The sequence below is a fragment of the Poecile atricapillus genome, chromosome 5 (assembly GCF_030490865.1).
Source record: "Poecile atricapillus isolate bPoeAtr1 chromosome 5, bPoeAtr1.hap1, whole genome shotgun sequence".
NCBI classification, from domain to species: domain Eukaryota; kingdom Metazoa; phylum Chordata; class Aves; order Passeriformes; family Paridae; genus Poecile; species Poecile atricapillus.
Window position 1 is genome coordinate 31,249,924 of NC_081253.1, and position 20,770 is coordinate 31,270,693.

The window sequence follows — 20,770 nt, forward strand, 5'->3', positions numbered from 1 at the left end:
TTGCAGCCTTTATAAGTGTGATTCCTTTTGTGATCACTTGCTGATATTCTGGACTGCTTCTCTTACCTTGATTCATCTGGCTTTAACCAACAAATGCACTGGACACACAAAGATGCAATGATGCTGTCATTTCATCTTGGCCTGAGTACTCAGATTCCTTTTATTTCCAGGTTCAATATTAATACCAAAGCAGAATTTTTTCTTATAAAAACCAAATATTAACCCCATTAACCTCAGTCCCACTGAGGTTACGCCTACTTATTCATGCAATAACTGCACGTGCCACACTTAAGGACCCTTAGAAGAAAACATGGAAAATAAAGAAATGAGATCTACTTTGAGATTTTCTGCCTTACAAACAAATGGGGGAAACAGCAACAAAGCTGTCAGGAAAAGAAGCTTCATCCCTAATGCTCCTTCTGAAGACTTATGTTTAAACAGTCCATGAAAAGAGAATAAGCAAGCCACAGGAGCAACATATATAACTCTGAATATTTAGAGCTTTGATATCCTTTTGGAAAGCACACCATTTCAGATTGCTACAAATCCAGAATAGCTTCAGCTAGAAATACCCTGCTGCATGAGATATTTCAAGTATATTAAACACAATTTGAAAAAACAGCTTCTCCAAGAATAAGACCCCAATATATATAAAGAAAAGCCACTGACTCTTTGAAGATCTAAAACCCTCCAGCACCTCCTTTGGTGTGTGCAGGCAAAAAAAGAAAACAGAATGTGTATTTTATGTTTATGTATTTATATGTGTGCATGTACACACATCCTGCAATAAAAAATATATGAAATTCAACTTCAGCCTTAGAATGCAGAAGCTCTGTAACTACCAATCAAGAATGCTTTGCTCTGTACATCTCCTAGAAGGCTGCTCATTTTTATCAAGATAATTCAGTGCAATGATTAAGTGTTTCCTTGTAAATTTCTTAATATGCTAAAGAATTTTTACAGGGCATATATGGAGACAAAGAAATAGAAGCTAAATTGCTTACCTTTCTTCCTGCTAAAAGCACGATTCATCTTGAAAAACCTACCCAGTCAATGATGCTTCTGGGTTTGTTTTTGTCCTCCCCACTTTAACCTGCAGAACACATATAAGAAAACAGAAAATTCCATTATTATAGTTGAAGTTCCAATTATCTTCATATTGAGGACACTGCAAATGACCTTAAGAATTCTGAAATAATTCTGAGAAAACAGGGATGTGCTTTGCTGAGGAAAAAAAATCAGCATTGAGAAGACCTATGTTCAAAACACCCATTGGTGCTTCATACCAAAAGACATTTTAAGGTTCCTTTCAGCTGTTCTCCTGAAGAGTTCAGAGGCACGGAGCAGGTGGCATTAATATACATGAAGACAAATACCGCAAACAAATAAGTTGGAAAGCAAGCTTTAAAATGAATGCTGACTACAAGACTCCATAAAAACACTCAGTTCACATTTGCACTGCCTTGTTTTGTGTCATTTAGGCTGTCAGATTATTTCAAGCTAGGCTTTCATCTTCACATGAGCTTGACACTGGGGAAAGAAAGTAAAAATCACAATATAGAGACTCTTCTTCACTCAGCGTCTCAATACAGATAAAATTGCTTTCTATCAATGCTACCACATCATTATTCCATTTTCTTCAGATCGTAATTTCTGTATTTTCTTCCCTTGAAAACATGGATCCACTCTTAAATTCTTATTTAATTTTTGATTCACAATACTATTCTTTAATTTTATTATTTACCAACATTAAAAAACCCAATAAAATCCACTACACCCAAAGCTATTCACCACCATCCCATTCTGCACTACAGAGCTTCTAGAAACACACGTAAAGATATTCCCATTACTACTTTTCATTCTGTTCAGACCTTCCAAACAAAAGTTGCATCAGACCTTTCTCTTTCTCTTTCTCCGCTCTCCACACAGTCCAGTCAAAGGAAAAGAAAAAAAAAGAGGGGTAGTAAAAAAAGAAAATCAAAACACTTTGCTATCAGATGATTTTTTTAATCAACTAGAACAGTATTTTTGCTTTGAATAAAAACAAAACTTATGCCAGTACTTCAAATGTCAGCTTTAAGATGAGAAATTCATTTATGATACTTTATGCAGCTCATGAATGCTTCCTGTGGTGCTTACCTTTCTTTTTCAAGTAAGTTCAATACCAATTAAAGCAAATTGGATTGAAGCATTATCCAAATTTCCATGTAAATATTGGGTATTTTTCAGGTTGGGACACATGGGAGATTACAGCTAGGGGAAAAAAAAGACCCACTAAAAAAAACCCAAACAAAACAACAAAACCTCAGTTTTATTTTCCACTAATCACTGATGCAAAGGACTTCACACAGTCCTTTGAGAATGAAGGAGCAATCTCTGTTTAATGGTTTAAATAAACTTACACAGCACCATGGACATAAAAACAACATTTGTTCCTTAAAGCACAGGTACCAGATCACTGTTTTACAGATTTTACTGAGCATTTAAGGAGGGAGGGCACAGCACAATAAGCACAGACAGGAATTATCCATGTATTTCCATGCCATGATTTCGATACAAAGCCCAGAGAGTGCATTTGGTGCCCAGCAGTTCAGCAAGGCTGGGGAAACCTCACCCACCCCCAGAGCATCCCCTGCCCGCACTATCAGCAGCACCACACGGAAAGCTGGGCATGTACAGTGGGCAGGGAAACCAAAAAACACCCAAGAGGATGCTCAAGTTCTAGGAATGGTTTCAGCAGCATCCCTGGAAAATGCAGTGACATTAATGGGGGAATTCCAACACTCATCAGTGTCCCCAAAAGCTGAGAATGCACAAGCAGCTCTCCTGGCAGGGCAGGCACCTTGTGGGGCTTTCACCAGTGTAAGTGAGGACAATCAACTCAGTTGAAATAAAGTAATAAGGAGGAATATTAGAATTTCATCTTTTTAAACAACTGCAAGTGTGTTTAACTTACAGGTTTAACATAGAAACCTATTAGATATGTTTAGGATATATAAGCAATAGCACAACTTTGTTCAGGATGTTCATCCTCAAGAATTATCACAGTCAGTTTTGAGTAAAAAACTTCCCTTCCCCTCTAAGATATCTCTGGCACACAGCACCAGACCAAACACTTTAGTTCTCCTCCATGATGGGACCATAACAAGTCCTTTTCAGAATGCCTTTTGTGTATTGTTGTCCTCATCCAAGAGACTGCTAAGGAACATATTTGAGATGGTTACTGCATAAAGCATCTTCTAAATAGAAGCTCTGCAGGCACATCACAGGGCAGCTGGCTGGCCACATTTCTAGAGATCACCATTCAAGTATTTTGTTTAAAACACAGGGTAACTAAGTGTATGTTTCTTTCTCATGAGCAAGGATATATTACCACTGATGTAACCTATGATAATAAAAGCCAAAATTTATTGACTACTTAGCTAAAAATGGGCAGTATTTCCAAAACTATGTTCATAATTTCAGTTCCAACAAAACATTAGAAGAACAAAACACAGATGTGGTTTAGGCAACAAACAATATCAAAACACTTAATCAGTGTACTTCCACTTCACACAGAAAATGTTATTAAACAGGCAAACAGAATTAGCTACATACAACCACATTTACAATTCCCTCAAACTGATATGAACATCATCAACCTCTCAGACACTCAAGAAGCAGATGATTAAATGCTACATAAAATTCTGCTATTTACAAAAGACCAAGCCAAACAGCACAAGGTTAATTTCAATCTCCTCAGTGGGGCTTGGGGCACAAGGGTAATTATCAGACTGTTGTACACAGCGCTGCTAAGTTTTCAATCAGAAAAGCAAAGTTATGTTTAGACATATCCTGCAATATCTTTGTTCATAATATTCCAATGACAAAGAATAAAACTCTTAGGAGCAAGGAAGCTGTTCTCTGGTAATGGAAGGTACACAGGTTTTTGGCAAAAAACAATTGAGTTTCTGACAAATCTCATTATACAAAACCACAGGAACAGAGCAGTCTTTAAAAGTTTTGTAAAGAGCCCAAAGGAAGGCAAGTAAAAGAATCCCTTTCTGATGCAGGGACCCCTGTGCACAAAGGCAGAGTCCTCCCTAAAAACCACTTGACTTTCTAGGGTAAAGCTGTTGTTAACAATCAGAGGCATTAGGGAATAGGAATGTAGACCAAGCCATTCCATTACTCATCACTCAGGAAGACACACCTAGGTAAAAAATGTTTCTCCACCTTACTCCAAAGAAGAGTTTTCTTCAGCTTTGTCCAGAAACCAAACCCTACTGGGAAATAGAAAACCTACACAGGATTTCACAAAACAGTTAACTGAAAAAGTGTGGAGTTCTGACAGGTACAAACTACAGAAAATCTGGGTAATATCAGGTTATTTCCTTCAGGACAGAGATAAAAGAAACAAAAAGAAAAGAAAGAGAGAAAGGGCTTAGAAAATAATTTTATTGCACTAAAATTTTTCAGTGACAGATGAACACCCTGAGCAGGAGACGTGACACCCACAGTTTGAACACTGACATGGGCATATGTCGTGGGCAGGTGAGTGTTTAAACTGTCATATCAAATTTTAAGCAGTCACAGAGAAAGCAAACACCATTTCCTTTTTTCTCCACTGCCATTAACCCCTTGGTTTGCATGGTGAGGTCTTGTCACAGCAAGGAGGAAAGTGCAGAATGGCAAGGGGTGCATGGAAACAAGTGGCCTTGGCGACCGTGGTGCTGGCAGGTATTTGGACTGGGGAATGCAAGGGTGACAGAGATTACTGAGTAATTCCTTTTTAACACTGACACTCATGTTGGTGACTGTCTCCTGCCTTATGCAGCAAAGGCAGTGAACAATGAAGTGGAGTGGCAGACTTCCAGCTGCCAGCACAAGCAGCCCTCGCTGCCTGCTGAAACAACACTGAACTTCCACACAGGCGCCTTCACACGCCTGCAGGCTCCTGCAGAATGCTGGGGTTTGATATGTTTTCTAAATTTAGAGCTGTCTCAGACAAGCCAAGAGAACACACTTAGGAAGGGAAAGAAACAAGCCATGAATGTAACTCATCTCCTTTGTCTCTTATTTCCTCTTAGAAATATTCCTGAGGACTTATTTGGAGTTTCCCTCCCAGTCAGTCCCTGTGAATGGCACGGTTTATAACAACTACGTAGTCTGAATCTTTGATTTTATACCTCTTTTTCATTCCACAAAAAATTACAACAAAACCTCCCTAAAAAGTTCAACTTCTACCCATCCACTCCCCATAATAAAAAATACAAGTCCAATCTGTCCCTTCCCTTGCACACACATACAGTTTCCCTACAAAGGCAAATTTCGCTCCGGAACACATGCAGATTCGTCTCTTCCCCATCTCAGATCCCAGCCTTTAAAGCAAATTGGGTAACATTCCTTAAAGAATGAAGCACAAAATGTCTTAAAGCCTGTTTCAAAAGGGCTGCAGCAGACAGGAATGTGTGATTCATTGACTTGAAATGAAACTTAAGCTTATAAAGTTATTTCTGAAGGAAAGATGAGAAACTGGAATATAATAACAGCTTTGTAAATATTTTTCTGATTTAGACCAAAACTCCATGAAAATATTGCCTTAGTATGGCATGGGGCATAAGAGAGAAAAAAATTATGATAATAAATACAAGACTGCCTTAGGTAATACACAAACCCAAGTAAACATCTTAATATTAGGAGGCACTTTGCCTTCCTTTTGTATGAAGGTAACTACAACACTAACTTGCCAAAACCTTTTTTCCTCTGAAATAGTAAAATAATTTAAAAATGACACCTCAATGAACATATTTAGGTGCCAACCCAAACATGCACTGTCATGCTAGGAAAGCAGCACATTCAATCATGGTTATGAAAACACATATGCTTTTTATGTTTATAAACATAATACAACAGTCTGTAGGACTGTAAGCCACAAGAGCATTTAAATAGAATTTAGCACTACAAAAACATTCAGGAAAAATAACTCAAAACTAACACAGCTCCATGGGCTTCACCAAAATTGAAAATCTTTCTGTCAACTGAAGTTCTTAGCCTATGCTTGTGCTTTACAATTCACAGAAGCACAAATGGAGTATAAAGGAAAACATTCAGTCACTGGAAAACTTTATTTTTATGGTTTTATTCATCACCACATTTTCAAAAACATTCATTAGCCAGAGCCATACTTTCCTCCTGAAGGTGAATCTGTAGAAATACAAAATTACTTCTTGCAGTTTTTCAACTTTGCAGAGGATGGGGCAGGGCAAACACGTAAAGAGCTGGTCTTCCATCTAGAATTCCCATCTTGCCACCAAAGCAGGCACTGCTGCTGAGATGACAGTATTCCCAAAGGGACAGAGCCCAAACCTGCACATCCTCAGGCCTGCAGCCAGGGCACCAGGTGAGTGAAGAGCCCAGAGGTGGCACTGCAGCTCACCTGGTGTCAGTGAAGAGAAGACAGAAATGAACTGGGCAAACACCAAAACAGCTGGAAGCCACAGCCCTAAAAAAAAGACTTCACCTTCCAATACACTGCTTTTCCTTCTGTGAATGGAATGGGCAGGAACATCCCAATCTGAAGGCTAAAGACCTTCCTGTGGTCTGACAGATCACCCTGCTCTCCCCAAGCTCTTGAAACCACCAGGAAGGCACAAGAGTCACACATGCCCTGTATTTTTCTTCCCCTCTCTCAAGCAGTATAAGCCTAGTACTGTTGTGACAAGTGCTTTCCAGCCCACAGCAACAAGTTTTTCAGACTACAGGTAAAGCATTCTCATACAGTAGATCTGCCAAGAAGTATTTGCAGGAACCAAGGACAAGCAGACAGTAGTGTTTTGCTATAAATATCAATATCAAAGAGGCCAGGAAGCAGAAAATCTATATGAAACTCATGCATTTCATAGCAGTTTTCACAAACTTTTCTAGGTGATTTTTTACTTCTCCATTTCCTAAAATAATCTGTGCCTTTCAATAGGAAAAAAATGAAAATAGAGATGGGTAAACAGGTGACTAGGGGATATCACTCAGACAGCTGACAGCAAAAACAATTCCTTGGGCAAGGTTATCACTAACTTTTGTTTTACAGCAAGAAGAAATATAAACACCAATAAGTATAACAAGAATAAACCACAGTACTGAAATAGAACAATGAAGAAAATGTGTTTAAAATTGTTCCAAGCACCAATAAATCCTCAGACAAGTTGATAATGGAACAACCTTCAAAAACCACAGGCAAACAGAAAATGTACTTGTTCCACAAAAATAGTTCTCTAGATGTCGTTTAAAGTATTAGGAACAATGTAATTTAAAAAAAAAATATTGCACTTCTCAGCATATTTACTTGTAAGCAATTATTTTTTATTATGTTTAATTATGCTGATACATATTAGTGGATTACATGACTCATTGAACAAACTGAAGTTTATACTGTCCAAACAAAAGGAGTCGTTTCAAGCACAAGAGCATCCTCTTCTGCAGAAACTGGTTCTATTATTTGCTTCATTATGACAAAATAATCACAAGATATGAGGAGCTTTCTTTTTCCAGTCCACAAGCACCAGTGAGTCAAACATTAATGATTTCAGTCTTGTCAGCCTAATTCTTACTCCACTGTACAAGAACTTACAAATGTCAGATGCTCAGAGCTAGTAGAAAGGTTTTATGTTCTCTCCCAAAGAGCTCAGACACGTTCATCTGCTTCCAAAGGACAGACAGATGGCAAACATCCTGCAGACAAGAGTATTCTGTATTTCACATCCCATTAGCCATTTGATCAACTAGATAGAATCAAAACAAGATTTCTGCCTGTCCCACTACCTTTAGATGGATGATGGAGCACCTGGGGAGCTTGGTGAATATTCTGTTTTTAACAGCAACAGAGTTCATCGCTGGGGTTTTCCAAAGACAGGTTAAACACAGAACAGCTCTTAGCAATAAACCAGTTCTGGTGGAAGGGATAACTGGACACCTGAGCTTTTCATTTACAGGAGGAGCAATTTTTCAGAATTTCACACACAGTCCTTTCTTGAATAGATAGATACAGTCAAAATAAGGTATTTTCTGACATGGAGTGTGGTTACTTCTATGCTGGCATCACTGTTTCTCCTCTGGAAGAGTGGATTGCCCTACAGCAATCTGGAGAACTTATTTAATTAATTACTGTCAGATGATTTTCAAATCCTCCCTTGTATTTTCTTTAAGGGGGAGGGAATGTATTTGAAACTTTCAGGTCTCAAAACAGCAGCAAATTTTTGTTAACCTTCTGAATTTTTTCCAGTTACATTTACTGCATTCATTGCATTTTCATAATCACATTGTAAAAAGTGCCGCTGACAGAAAAGGCAGAGACCAAAAGACTCATTAGGTATTCTGAAGGTAAATCTCCAAACAAAGCACATCAATTTTAGAAATAGGTTTAGATCCACTTAAGAGTAAAACCTCATCATATTTAGCAGATATGTTATGGAGATTTTAACAAAAGGCATAATTTTTCTCCTCTACCAAAGTATACTTGGCCAATCCTGAAAAGTGCATCAGACATAGCATTGTGCACATATGCTCAACAGGTCCCAGAAGACCACTTCATGTGCTTCCCTCAATGTGCATTAACCTTAATTGAAGTTCAAAGGCTGATTACTGATGCTCCAAAGACGATTAAGAAGAAATGAAAACCCCAGATATCTATTTAGACAAAAGCAACCAATAAAATTCTGGGTAGCTACTAGGGAACAAGCTGCAAGAGAAGAATGCTCCCTACACATGCTCCTGTATTTTCATTACTCCTGTACAGCACAAACTAGATATATTTTTTGCTACAGTCCCTCTCAAAGCTCAGTCCAATTTATTATAAATGCAAAATGAAAAATGTAATCAACTTTTCCTCAAGGGATCTGAACTATGACATTCCAAATGGTTTCCTAAGTCTCTGAAATCAGTTTGGGTTTTTTCTTCTAATTGTAAAAGCTTTTGGCCTTTTGTTTTTATTGGGGTATGTTTTTTAAAGTAAAAGATCGATACAAAATTAGCAAAGATCATCCTCTTATGGAAATGCAGGACTTAGAGTCCAAACGAGTTTATACTTTAATTTGGGGTCCCTTGTCCCATAGCTGTCTCTCAAAGGAGAACCAGAAGCTTGTATAAACTCTAAGCATACAGATTGCTATGCAGGCTATATATGTTGGCTTTCTTGTCTCTTACAGTCCAATTCCTACCAGCATTTAGCTCCAATGCTAATGGTTATATGGAAAAAATCACTATCATAAAAATTTCCAATAATTTATTTTCTCATAATCAATTTATTCACATATTACATACTTCTGAAGCAATGACATACAAAAGTGTCATTCACTTAACAAAGACTTAAAATCCGTGATCCTGAACACAATCCCTTAATATTAAAATCAATAGATTTCTCATTAATATTAATGCATTCAGATTCCTTGCTTTAACTGGCCAGCCTCAAGAACAGTATTAAGTTTTATTTATATAGATCAGTTGGACTTTATTAAGTGATTTCAACAATTTTCAAAATTGAGAAAAGTTGGCAATATCCACTTTCTCACTTGTACTAAATGAATCTCAGAGGGAGTATCTTGAAAACAAGATTATATTGGGTTTTAGGCTTTATCATGTTACATTCCCTTAGCTTATCTGAACAGTTTGAAGAATCCAGCCATTTTGGTAAGGTTGTGGTATGAAGTTAAAAGCACAGATATGGAAAGTGACATAAAATCATGGGAACCAAAATCATATTTATGACAAATTAATCTCCTCATCTATGTCTTTCAAATCCAGTGTATATTCAGATAGTTCATTATCGTGTCTATTCAGGAGAAACATTCAGGTTTTGCACACCATTACAGTCACTACTAATCTTATTTCAAGATTTTGGCAAGTGATCCATCCTAGAGGAAGTTATTGGAAAGTACTGAAATACAGACTAACACATAAGAGAGTTTCTAAGCTAACAAGTGCTAGCTGTACCTTCTATTACAGTTGGGACTAAAGAGAACATGCAAGTTATTAAAAACATGAGAGATCACCAGCTTGAAACACTGATCACATCACACACACAATGGTACTGGCTGCTGTGGACTGGGACAGTTCCAGCGTAGTTGGAACATGCTGCAAGCCATGTTCACAGTTTTTTCATCTTCACATAGTTTAAAACCCTCAGTGAGGCAACTTCAATATTTGGTAATGAAAGACTGCCTTGTCCCACCCTGCACAAGCATATTAAACCACTACACACAGCAACTCTGTCCTCAGGCAGGCACCAGTCTGGGCTGAACCTCCAGAACCAGAGGAGAGAAGGAAATAGAGAATCATCCTCCAAAGTATTGGGAGATAATTTAGTCAACTAGTAATATACCATTATGTTATATTCCATAACTTAATGACTAGATGTAAAAGAAGAGGGATATGAAAAGTAGGCACTAACACCTGTCATGTTGTCAAAGAAATTTTTAAGCTATCCTCTTGAAACCTGGGGGGAGTGGGAACACAAGGAGAAAAGGGGAAAAAAAAACCAAAACAACACAAAACAAAATCACAAAACACCAAACTTCAAAGTTTGGAAGTACAACGTTTAAAAAAATGGAAATGGACCCTTGCCACAGTTTCATATTGAACAGCTTAAATGCCTGTGCCAGGCATTTCTTTTCGCTTTTTTTTTGTCTACAGTTCTGAGATACCAATTCTGGTCTATGGCTCTGGGTACAGTGACTAGATTTGCAAACACTGAAGCAAAACTATTATCATTTCACAGCATCTCAGTCCTCGAATAAACTTAAACTTCACTACCAAGGTTTCAAGAACTCAGCGTATGAATTCACAGTGTATCAAACGTGACCCCTTTTGAGTGAGATTTTGAAATCTATTTGTGCAGGTGAAGACTGCAGGCTAACTGAACTCAAACTCTGTTCATTCTTCTTTAACATCTGTCCCTACCAGTCAGCACGAGGCACCTGAGCACCCAGAGGTGCCTGACTGCCTTGGAAAGCACAGCTCGCAGTGCCGACAGCTGCTCTCCTGCATGAACAGACAGCTCCACCAGCACTCACTGACTCCTGATACCCCTGGAACACACAGCAGCAGGACCTTCTCCTACAGTTATCAACACTCTGTTCCAGGGGGCAAACCACAGAACACAAAGTGCACTCATGCACTTGAGAAAATGCTTTTTCCAAAAGCCAGACAAAGGAATCAGCTGTTAAAACAAAAGTAGGAACATCAGTGTGAAACTACAGCCTGTATCCCACAATTACACTAAACCAAACACTCATCTGCCCTGCTCCTTCCCCAACAACATACTGATTTTATGAGCAGCATTGCTGATTTTAGGAATCATAAATAACTGTTCAGATCCCTTAAGTTAGTTCCAGGACAATCACATGCAAATACTACTGGCAGTCGCCAAAGAAAATTAAATTACTTGATGTTTTGGATTCATATACAAACACACCTTCATGAACATTGCGTCAATACTGCTTTTCCAAGAGTCTGTAACGTTGCTATACAGTCAGAGAACGACAATTCAAGAGAGCAAACTGTGCATTTCTACTGGTGTTTACATAATTCACAGTTCATTTAAAAAGAAATAGCTAGGACTACTGAAAAAAACTAAGCTTGTGTGAAATTACCATCCTAAACAGCTTGCTTCTACTTCAGTTGCAAATTTTTTTTTTGTAAAAAATGAGCACAAAGCAAATTACTGAGAAATGCAGAAACATATGAAGATTTCTTTAACAGGGAATAGTCATTACTAGCCAGTGTTATAATTATCCTGCTCAAACACATTGCAACTTTAGCTTTAGTTTTCCACATCCATCTAAAACCCATTCTGTTTTAATAGAAAATGTATGCAAGAAAACTCAAGCAAAGTTCATTCTTCTTTCAAAATTGCTTTACTGCATAGACACATAAATAGATGTGCACACTCCACTGTCTCCTGCAGGTGGACAAAAAGGACTGCTACTGAATTCTTACATCTTGGACTCTGTTCATAAAAGAAAAAAAAGGAGGCAGCCAAAGAACAGCAGCATCGAGACCACCTGAGAAAAACCTTTCTTGAAGAAACAATGTAAATGCCGATGTGGACTGCAACACAGATTTCTACATATAAAGAAAAAAACATGAAGAAGAAATATGGGGAGGGAAAAGATGAAAATTACAGTGACTAATTAGCAGTTTCCTTGCAAACTGAAAGCATAAAGCATTATTTAAGCTAGGAGAGAAAATTACATGTGAAAATACATGCCTTGATAAACTGAAAAGAAACTGAAGAGGAAGCAATGTTGGAAGCTGGGAGTACTGGAGCCATGAAGTACTACAGTGTATTTGTGGACAGAAATTCCCCATCTCTCTGCCAAACCTCTGCTACTTTTTTGTCACTTTGTTTACCACTATGACTTGCTGTGCCTTCCTTAACAGAAGCAAGTATTCCATCTTTCAAATGGTCCTAGCTTACCATCAGAGATGAAATTAATCTGTTGGATATTGAGGGCAGCTCATATTCCCTCATGTTGTTCTGTGACCAAGGGATAGGTCACTCATGCAAGGTCCTGGACAAATTATACTCTTATTTTTCATTTAAGAAATTTGAAACCCAGAGATTGTCCTCCAAATGCCTGGAATAAAAGGAGGAACAATTCACCACTATACCTTTGGTTCTGTGTGTTGTTAATGCTGTCATTGGTGTTTGTTTGCTTTATTACACATACTAGTAAAGAACTGTCACTCCTATCCCCATATCTTTGCCTGAGAGTCCCTTAATTTCAAAATGATAATAGTATGGAAGGGAGGGTGTCTGTATTTTCCATTCCAAGGGAGGATCCTGCCTTTCTTAGCAGATACTTGTCTTTCAAACTAAGACAGGGGGCTTGGGGGTCTTTTTTGTACATAGCTGTAATTCCAGGACTGTGTCCAAGGTTTCCAGCACTGAATATTCATTCACATGAAAGCAAATCTTTGCTTTGTTCAGGGTCATGAACAACCTCACTTGTGACATTTACATCTATTGATCTGCCTGTTTCTTACTTACAATACTTACTTACAATACTCCCTTACAATATGTTGATCAAAATCATAAATTGATATTTCATTGCATTAGAAGATCTGTATTTTTCATCTCCAAGTCAAAATATTTTGGTATTTTTACTTATACAAACAGTCATCCTTTGATACTTGTTTTTACTTATCTGTATTGAGATAGTTTCAAATTGGTACATTTTCAAAGCTCAAAAAGTCAGTAACCAAATCCTATAGAATTTCCTTGATGATAAATGGGAAGTTGCTGGTAGACATTGCTACCTCCCCTTATGGAAAAAGTTAATTTTGAGAACTATCTTTATTCAATAGACTGCTAACCAGAGATCTGTGCCTCTTCATCAGCAAGAGTTAATAAGCTGCATTTCTGCTGTTGAAAAGATACCTACCCAGCAGCATGGAAATGTGAGCACAAAGGATGACCGTGAGTACAGTCCAAGGTGTATAAGAAGAGTTTGGTGATATTGGCAAATAAAAAGTCAGTCTTACCATGTTATCAGTCAGGGATATTTTTACAAGCAATGTGATCCACTCTCCAAAGCAAAGAAATAAAAAAATATAGACTTGCCTTTAAATTTGTAACAAATTACCACTTTGACTCAAGGTTAAAATTCTATGTTTTATCTTGTACCTGTCAATAAGCCATTATCTGTGCAATTAAGATGGCTTATCTGAATAACAGAAATTCTCTAAATTGCAGTAAATCATTTCTGTAAGGTGAATAGCAATTGACTTACTAGAAAATCACCTGGCTTAGCTATCAGTTCTTAAATATCCATAGAGCTGCCATTATCACAATATTTGACACCTTCTTTAATCACATAATAAAGGCTTGCCACCTTCATAGCTCACTTTCTTTTTATAGATGGGAGGGCAGAGACACAGAGAATGATGTTCAGGAGAAGACATTTCTGCCTCCATTTAGCACTCAAGGATAAAACACTGGAGAGACCATATTTATACATATATATGTATATATATATATACATGCATGTATAAAAATGCAGAAGCAGGTGCTGGGAAGCCAACACCTGGAAACACACTCTGGGTTTTGAGTGAATGTCCACAAAGTAAAACAATCAAGATGTGTAGAAGAATATCCAGAGGCATGTTTTAATTTTTATCTCGTCAGTGGAGGGGAGGAATAAATGGAGTTTTAAGACTGGCAGTTTTAGATGAACACTTGTTCAGGGATCTCTTGGAACGTTGTGTGAATAACAATTCAAACACACAGTGCCTTAGTGAGGGAAAATTGCAAAAGCACTGAGCCATGCCATTTATTTAAAGGTGGCAGAGAACTCTTCAGAGATCTCTGTAACAGAACAGCCACCCTTTGGGCTGTCACCTCACCCCCAGCTGCTGCCACCACTGCCAGAGCCACAGGAGCACTCTGGCACAAATGCTTTTCAAAAGAGTCTTGCATATTCATGTCCAGTATGGCTGAGCAAACACGTGATAATGGACATGCCAGAGAGTTACTGTCAGAGCAATAAGTCTGCAAAAAGCACTAAATTCACCCAGGAAAACAAAACCTTCTCAAAGAACAAGGGATGCAGGCAGACTGAGGAAGAGGGCCTGTGACAGAATCCCTGCTTGCCACCACAGAGCCACGAACCTCACAGCAGAAGCTAAAAGTTTAAAATTAAATACCACTAGTCTTAATGTTGCTAAGTTTTAAATATTTTTTTTTTCAAAATGCTTTTATTATAGGTGTGACAAACTTCAGAGAGACACTTCAATATTTTTTCCAAAAAATGCCCTAGTGTAAAAAACAGTAACACAGGAAGCCTTTATTTTTTGTTATTCTGCATCATTGAAACATGACTTATTTGGGTATTCAGGTCTGATACCCTTTAATTTTTAAATTTTTTTCTTTTAACAGACCAAAACTTTAATGTTCCTGCCAAAGTAGATTTTTGGTTAAATTTAGAAATATTAAAATTACATTAATTTAGATTTCTCCTTTGGTAGGGTTTTTCATCTTCATCTCAAATCCCATAATTACTTAAAAATGCAAAATATAGATGTTTTAAAGAGTATATATGCTTAGAGAGTCAATTAAGTAAATTTTTATTCACCTCTAAATCATTTATCAGGTTTTCAAGTTGTCAAAGTAGAGTTACTCTCAAAACACCAACAAAACATGTTAGATCACACTGTTTTCCAAACATTTGCAAGGCTAGCTGGCCTTTGTATTTCCACTCCAGGAGCAGGTGAAAGTATCCCAAATACCAAAAAAGTTACTAAAAATCAGAAAATAAGGTTGCAGAACATTGGAAACATCAGTCCTGATAGATCTTGGCCTTTGATTATGCTTTGAGGAGCTCCAGTCCTGCCACTCCTGCAGTACAAAAATGTTAAAGCTGAGCATGAAGCAGCAACTTCCTACAAAAAGGAAGTAACCCAAAGGAGAGCAAGGGCACTTTACTGCTTCAGTGCTTATCTTAATAGAAACCTTTTTTAAATTTAGTTAGGATACTCCTGTCTGTAAAAGAATAAAACAGCCTTGAACCTTTATTGACATAATAAATGTGTAAATTTCTCAGTTCTGGGAGTAAATTACATGTAGTGATTTATAAATACAAAACCAAATACATAAACAATGGGAGAATAAATAAAAGATTAATTACAAGACAGTACCTTCAGCAAGACAAATTACAAGAATATTATGTGTTTTCATACCAAACAGAGATATGAAATGTAATTATTTCCCTCTCTGAAGAGCAGCAAAAAAAAGACTGCAGTTCATCTTTTTCTCCTGAAGGACAGGAAAAAATACAACCTCTTCTATACTTGTTATGAATCTTAACTGTGGGGAGAGAGATCTTAAAAATAAAGTAATTTAAAAATGAAAAGAACAAGTGGCAACAGATTTCATTTGGAAGTTGAGAATGAATTTTTCAATTTCACATATCATTTAACCAGTGTCAGACAAAAAAAAAAAAAAAAAAAAGACCTGATAAATTGTATCTGCAGAGCAAAGCCACTGAGCTGCTGACCACAGGTGGATTGGCTTGGACATGATTCAGAAATATGGACGAGACTTGCAGTTAAAAGCCAGATTGAGGGTTAGCTAGAGGGCAGCTGTGTAACTTCTCTGTCTACATCTCTACTACAAAAAGTAACACACACTACAGAGCTGTCTCACAAACCCATTGGAGGTGGCCTCTGGTACTTTGATTCATCTGTTCACTCCTAGAGAAAAGCAGAGCTCTATAAATGCAGAAAGTGAAAGCCACTGTGTATTTCTAAGGAGCAAAGAATAAAACAAGTAGTTTTGAGGAGCAGTACCAATAGCAGAATGGAATTAACCCAAGAAAGCACTGAAAGAGAGACCAGGCACATGATGGCATTTCTTCCAAATACCCTTCCAACAGTATTTGTGGTTTGGGGAGGGCAGCTGGGAAGAAAGACAAATACAGGAACAGAATCCATCAGATTTTTATTTGTTTGCTTTTTTAATCACCGATTTCCTGTGTTCAGGCTATTGACAACCTTTTTTGGCAACCACTTCAGACACACTTACCTCCACCTGGAATTGGTCATGGCTGGGACATCATTTCATTCCTTGTGTCCTGTGAAACACCAACTGGGCTATTCTGCCCAGTAATTATTCTGCTGTAATTTGATTACAGTAAATTGTAAAGATGCAGCAGGACATCCAAAAACTTTATCAACTGCAGCATGGAGTTTCCCTGGCTGCTGAAACTTCTGGATTACCAAGGACATCCAGATATTGATGAAGCCCTTTCTTCCATAGGAGACGCCTCTGTTCTTATGATTATTTAAGTTAAAAGGGATAGTTAGAATTATATCTCCAATGTACCTTAAACTAAAGGGTAGTTATACTTTGACCTTACATATTATGCCAAAAGGCACTGCAATCCACACATTTATTTTAATAATACACCAAAAAGTTGGAGATAAAAATATTTTAAAATGATATAACTGCTTAACTTGAAGAGATGCTAAAGCCTAATGAACTAAAAATAGCAATAATGCAACCTAGACGCAGGTTAAAAAAAAATATATATATATATAATTGCCTATAAAGAAGAAATTAATTAGAGATGTGGCAGAATCTTCACCCCACCCCCAAAACTTGCTAAAGTTTAATGGCTCTGTGGAATGGAGTGACTCTCCCAAACAGCAGGATGCCTGTACAAAAGGTGACAGTGAGAAGCTCAAGGTAAAGCACTGAAGCAGACCTGGAAGACATTTTACATTCTGAATCATTTGGCTGCAGCCTTGCCTGGCTCCTTGCCCACACCACAGGCAATAAAGGAACCAAGACAAAGCAGTGCTAAAACCAGTCTGGCGGTTGGGGAGGCAGAGATCCAGCAGCACACAGACAGCAGGGATGGGGGCAGCTCAGCACACACTGCAAAGCAGAGGAACAGAGCTTTCCACAAGCAGGTCAAGGTTAACAGGATGGAGCACACAGGTTTTTACAGGTGCACTGAAATTCCTGTCCCCTAGAAACAGAATCCACTTTTGAATCAAAAACATCACACACAACAAAAACAGAAGGCCAAAATCCAGTCATGCAAACACCTTGCAGTTAAGACTGGATTTCACAATGGTTTTTGTAGGCTTAAAGATCTACAGGAAAGACTTTCAGAATCCAGACTGTGTAAATAACAACTCTGCCCACCTACTTAAACATCATCTTCATATATTTTGCTTAAACTCAGAACACTGTTCACATTCCCTACACAAATGTTTTTAAGTGCTTTAAAGGAAAAATATCTTTTGAATGTACATACTTACTAGTTATATGCTTAGTTATGCTTATTACTGCTTATTCAAACATACTACTTCATGTTTTTCCTGAGTTGTAAGAAGCCCACAGGGATCATTTAGTCCAGCTTCTGGCCCTGCATGGAACAGCCCCAAGAATTTCACCATGCATCTCAGATAATTGTCCAAAAACACTTCTGGAACTCATGCTTGGTGCTGTGACTGCTTCCCTGATGAGCCTGTTCCAGTGCCCAAGTACCCTCTGGGGGAAAACCATATCCAACCATGACCTGTAATTTTAGTTATCACCCTATGAGAGGGAAAGTTTTGTACAGTTTTGACTCAATCACATTAAAGTACAGCTACTTAAAAATCCCAACAATCTAGATTATAGCTTCTGTTTCTTTAAAAACTTTGCTAATGCACTTAAATTACTCACCACCTCAGAGGCTGAAAACCATTTTGCAGAGCCACAGCCATTCAAACACTGCAGATCTGATGTTACTCTACCATTAGTCACGTAAATAGTTTCACATTTGATTTAACACACTCTTGGAGCAGTTGTGCTCCTCGCTGCCTTCTGTCCAAACATTTACTCCTACTCATACTGCCCCTCTGCACTGACACAAACAGTTCCTGTATGAAAACTGTGCAGGAAAAAAAGCAAAAAAAGCCCTGAAAAAAACTCTGTTGAAGTTTTCTCCAATCATATGCTACAAAAAGTAAGGTCTGACTGTAATCCCTGAAAAGCAGCAGGGCAGTCTCTGCCACCTTCTGCCCTGCCGTGTGCTGAGATACTGAACTGGAAATCCCAGCCTCTGTGTACATCAGAAATCTTGCAGTAAATAACCATCTCTTCTTGGGTGTGATGACAGTCACACTTCAGTCCACAGACAGGTTGTGCCAAAACAGTCAGAAAAGACACGAATTCAACTCATTTATGCTCAATTTGCTGCCTCTAGAGGCATTGTGAGACATCAGCTCTGCTCGACAAAGCCATTTAGATGCTATAGCAGAGACAAATTCCCTGTACCTTAAAAACTGTTTAAAGTAACTGAAGGCAGTTCTGCACTGAACTTACACAAAATGTAGAACACCAGTATGTGCAAAAGTCAATTCATTAGCTTGCTCTAATGAAGATATTTTTATTACACCCATTATTATTGGAATAGGCCATTAAAACAAATCCAAATACGGAGTCTGGGCAAACAAATATTACAACAACTCTTATTAAACAAAACTTTCCCAATGAAACGTTAAAAGGCAGTTTTGCTCTAAGTGAAACTGCTTTCTTAATCTTCTTTGAACTTTTAACTTCACTTGCCTGTTGAAAAAAAAACGCAAGGGGCATTACATGTTCCACTGGCCTCTCCTGCAGGTCTCTAGAGTGCTTAACACAAACAGTAATTTATGGTATTACACTCTTGGACTACAAGTACCTCAAATTCCACTTCAGGGTATTAGGCCAACTGCTGTTTAAATTATGTGTAAACTAGCTGAATCATGACCCTCCACTGGAAAAGTCTGCCTTATAGATCATGTCCTTAGGGAGTTGAATGCTGTAATGACAAGTTACCACTGTGCTAATCAAGGATCAGAAAACAAAGTTACAATTAACTAAAGAGAGGCGCTGAAAAAACAAATCAATAGTGCTACCCAGCTGAACCAGGTCATGCATGCCAGAACCTCCTACTGTTTACTACTGCAGTACATGACTCCTACAGTAAAAATAAACTCTAACCCTCTGCAAAATCACAGTTATTGAAAGATGTCTTTTTATTCCACTACAGTGAATTCAGAACTTGTTCATAATTTTGAATTTTTTAGATCCCATCACTGTCAACACCTGATTTTGAAAATGTCAGTGATTAACCTTGGCCATAAAGGTTTCTGTAGTGTTGGTCTGTGCATTTTTATGTAATTTCTGCTCTAACTTTACTTTGATACATGCTTTATTCACTCAATAAATGATGGACACCAGAAGTACATACACCTTTAAAAGCCCAAGGACTCAATTTTTTAGAAATAAAGCCTTTATTCATAACACCAGATTGTCTTTAAAATCCAGAATTCCACACGCTACATAAGCCTGCTGCAAATCAACAGAAGAATTTGTATCTAAGAATCTTATACAAATCTGTTTCAAATAAGTCTATATTTACAAAATTATTCTCTGTGCTTTGGACTGGTAATGAGTCCTATCAACAACAGTTTCTGCAAATGGGTCAGGCTTTGCCCCTCCCTGTGGAAAGACAGACCCATCAGGAAATCCTGAGTGCAGAGCTAGAAGGCAAATCCAGAACATCCATGGGAAAGATGTTGAGTTGCTGTTGTCAGAAAGAATGAACAACCAAGTGATAAACATACACACTGACTTCCTGAAAACCAGCAGTACCTGAAGCCATTCTACAAGATAATGCCACAGCAATAATTCCGAATCCAAGGAACTTTTACTCGAAATACAGCATTTGCACACCCTCTGCACCATGGTGCACCAGAGGTCAGGAAGGAGCTGCACCTGAGTGATCTGTTGGGAGGAGCAGAGAAGTCAGGGGAGTGCTGTGCAGAGGCTGAAATATCACTGCCAGAGCCATCCTGGGGCCTGACAAAGACAACCTTTGGGAAAGCCAGCAGCATTCACAGAATCAGCCTCAGCCAACCTCAGCTCTACACTTTCTCCCAGGAACTTCAATGGGGTTGGGAAGTTATAGTCAAATTAATCACTTGCTCTAGAGCACGTTGCAGCAGCTGAAAGAAGCCAGCCAAAAGAGTTTTTGTTAACCACTAGACTGCTCAACAAATGCTTTTGCTTATCCCTGCTCAAGATCAGTAAAAGTTTGATACATTGTTTAACTCATCTTCCTTTCGCAAAGCTCAACAAACATTCCATTTTCCATGGGCTCCTATTCCCTACCCACACTTAGAAATCTTTTAAAGCATTTAAAGTTTTTCACATCTGTATTACAACAGGTTTTATAAATGAACTCTTATACACCATAATGCT

At 38.0% G+C, this 20,770-nt stretch overlaps 1 protein-coding gene across 4 annotated transcripts in view; it reads right to left on the reverse strand.

Annotated features, from left to right (window-relative positions):
* GULP1 (GULP PTB domain containing engulfment adaptor 1) overlaps positions 1-20,770 on the reverse strand; it is a 146,009-nt gene that overhangs the window by 76,035 nt on the left and 49,204 nt on the right. For all 4 annotated transcript variants that reach the window (XM_058839715.1, XM_058839712.1, XM_058839714.1 and 1 more), the window contains one exon: positions 1,005-1,093. In XM_058839715.1, coding sequence (XP_058695698.1) covers positions 1,005-1,032 — 28 coding nt within the window. In that variant the 5' untranslated portion in view covers positions 1,033-1,093. The remainder of the gene's footprint in view (positions 1-1,004; positions 1,094-20,770) is intronic.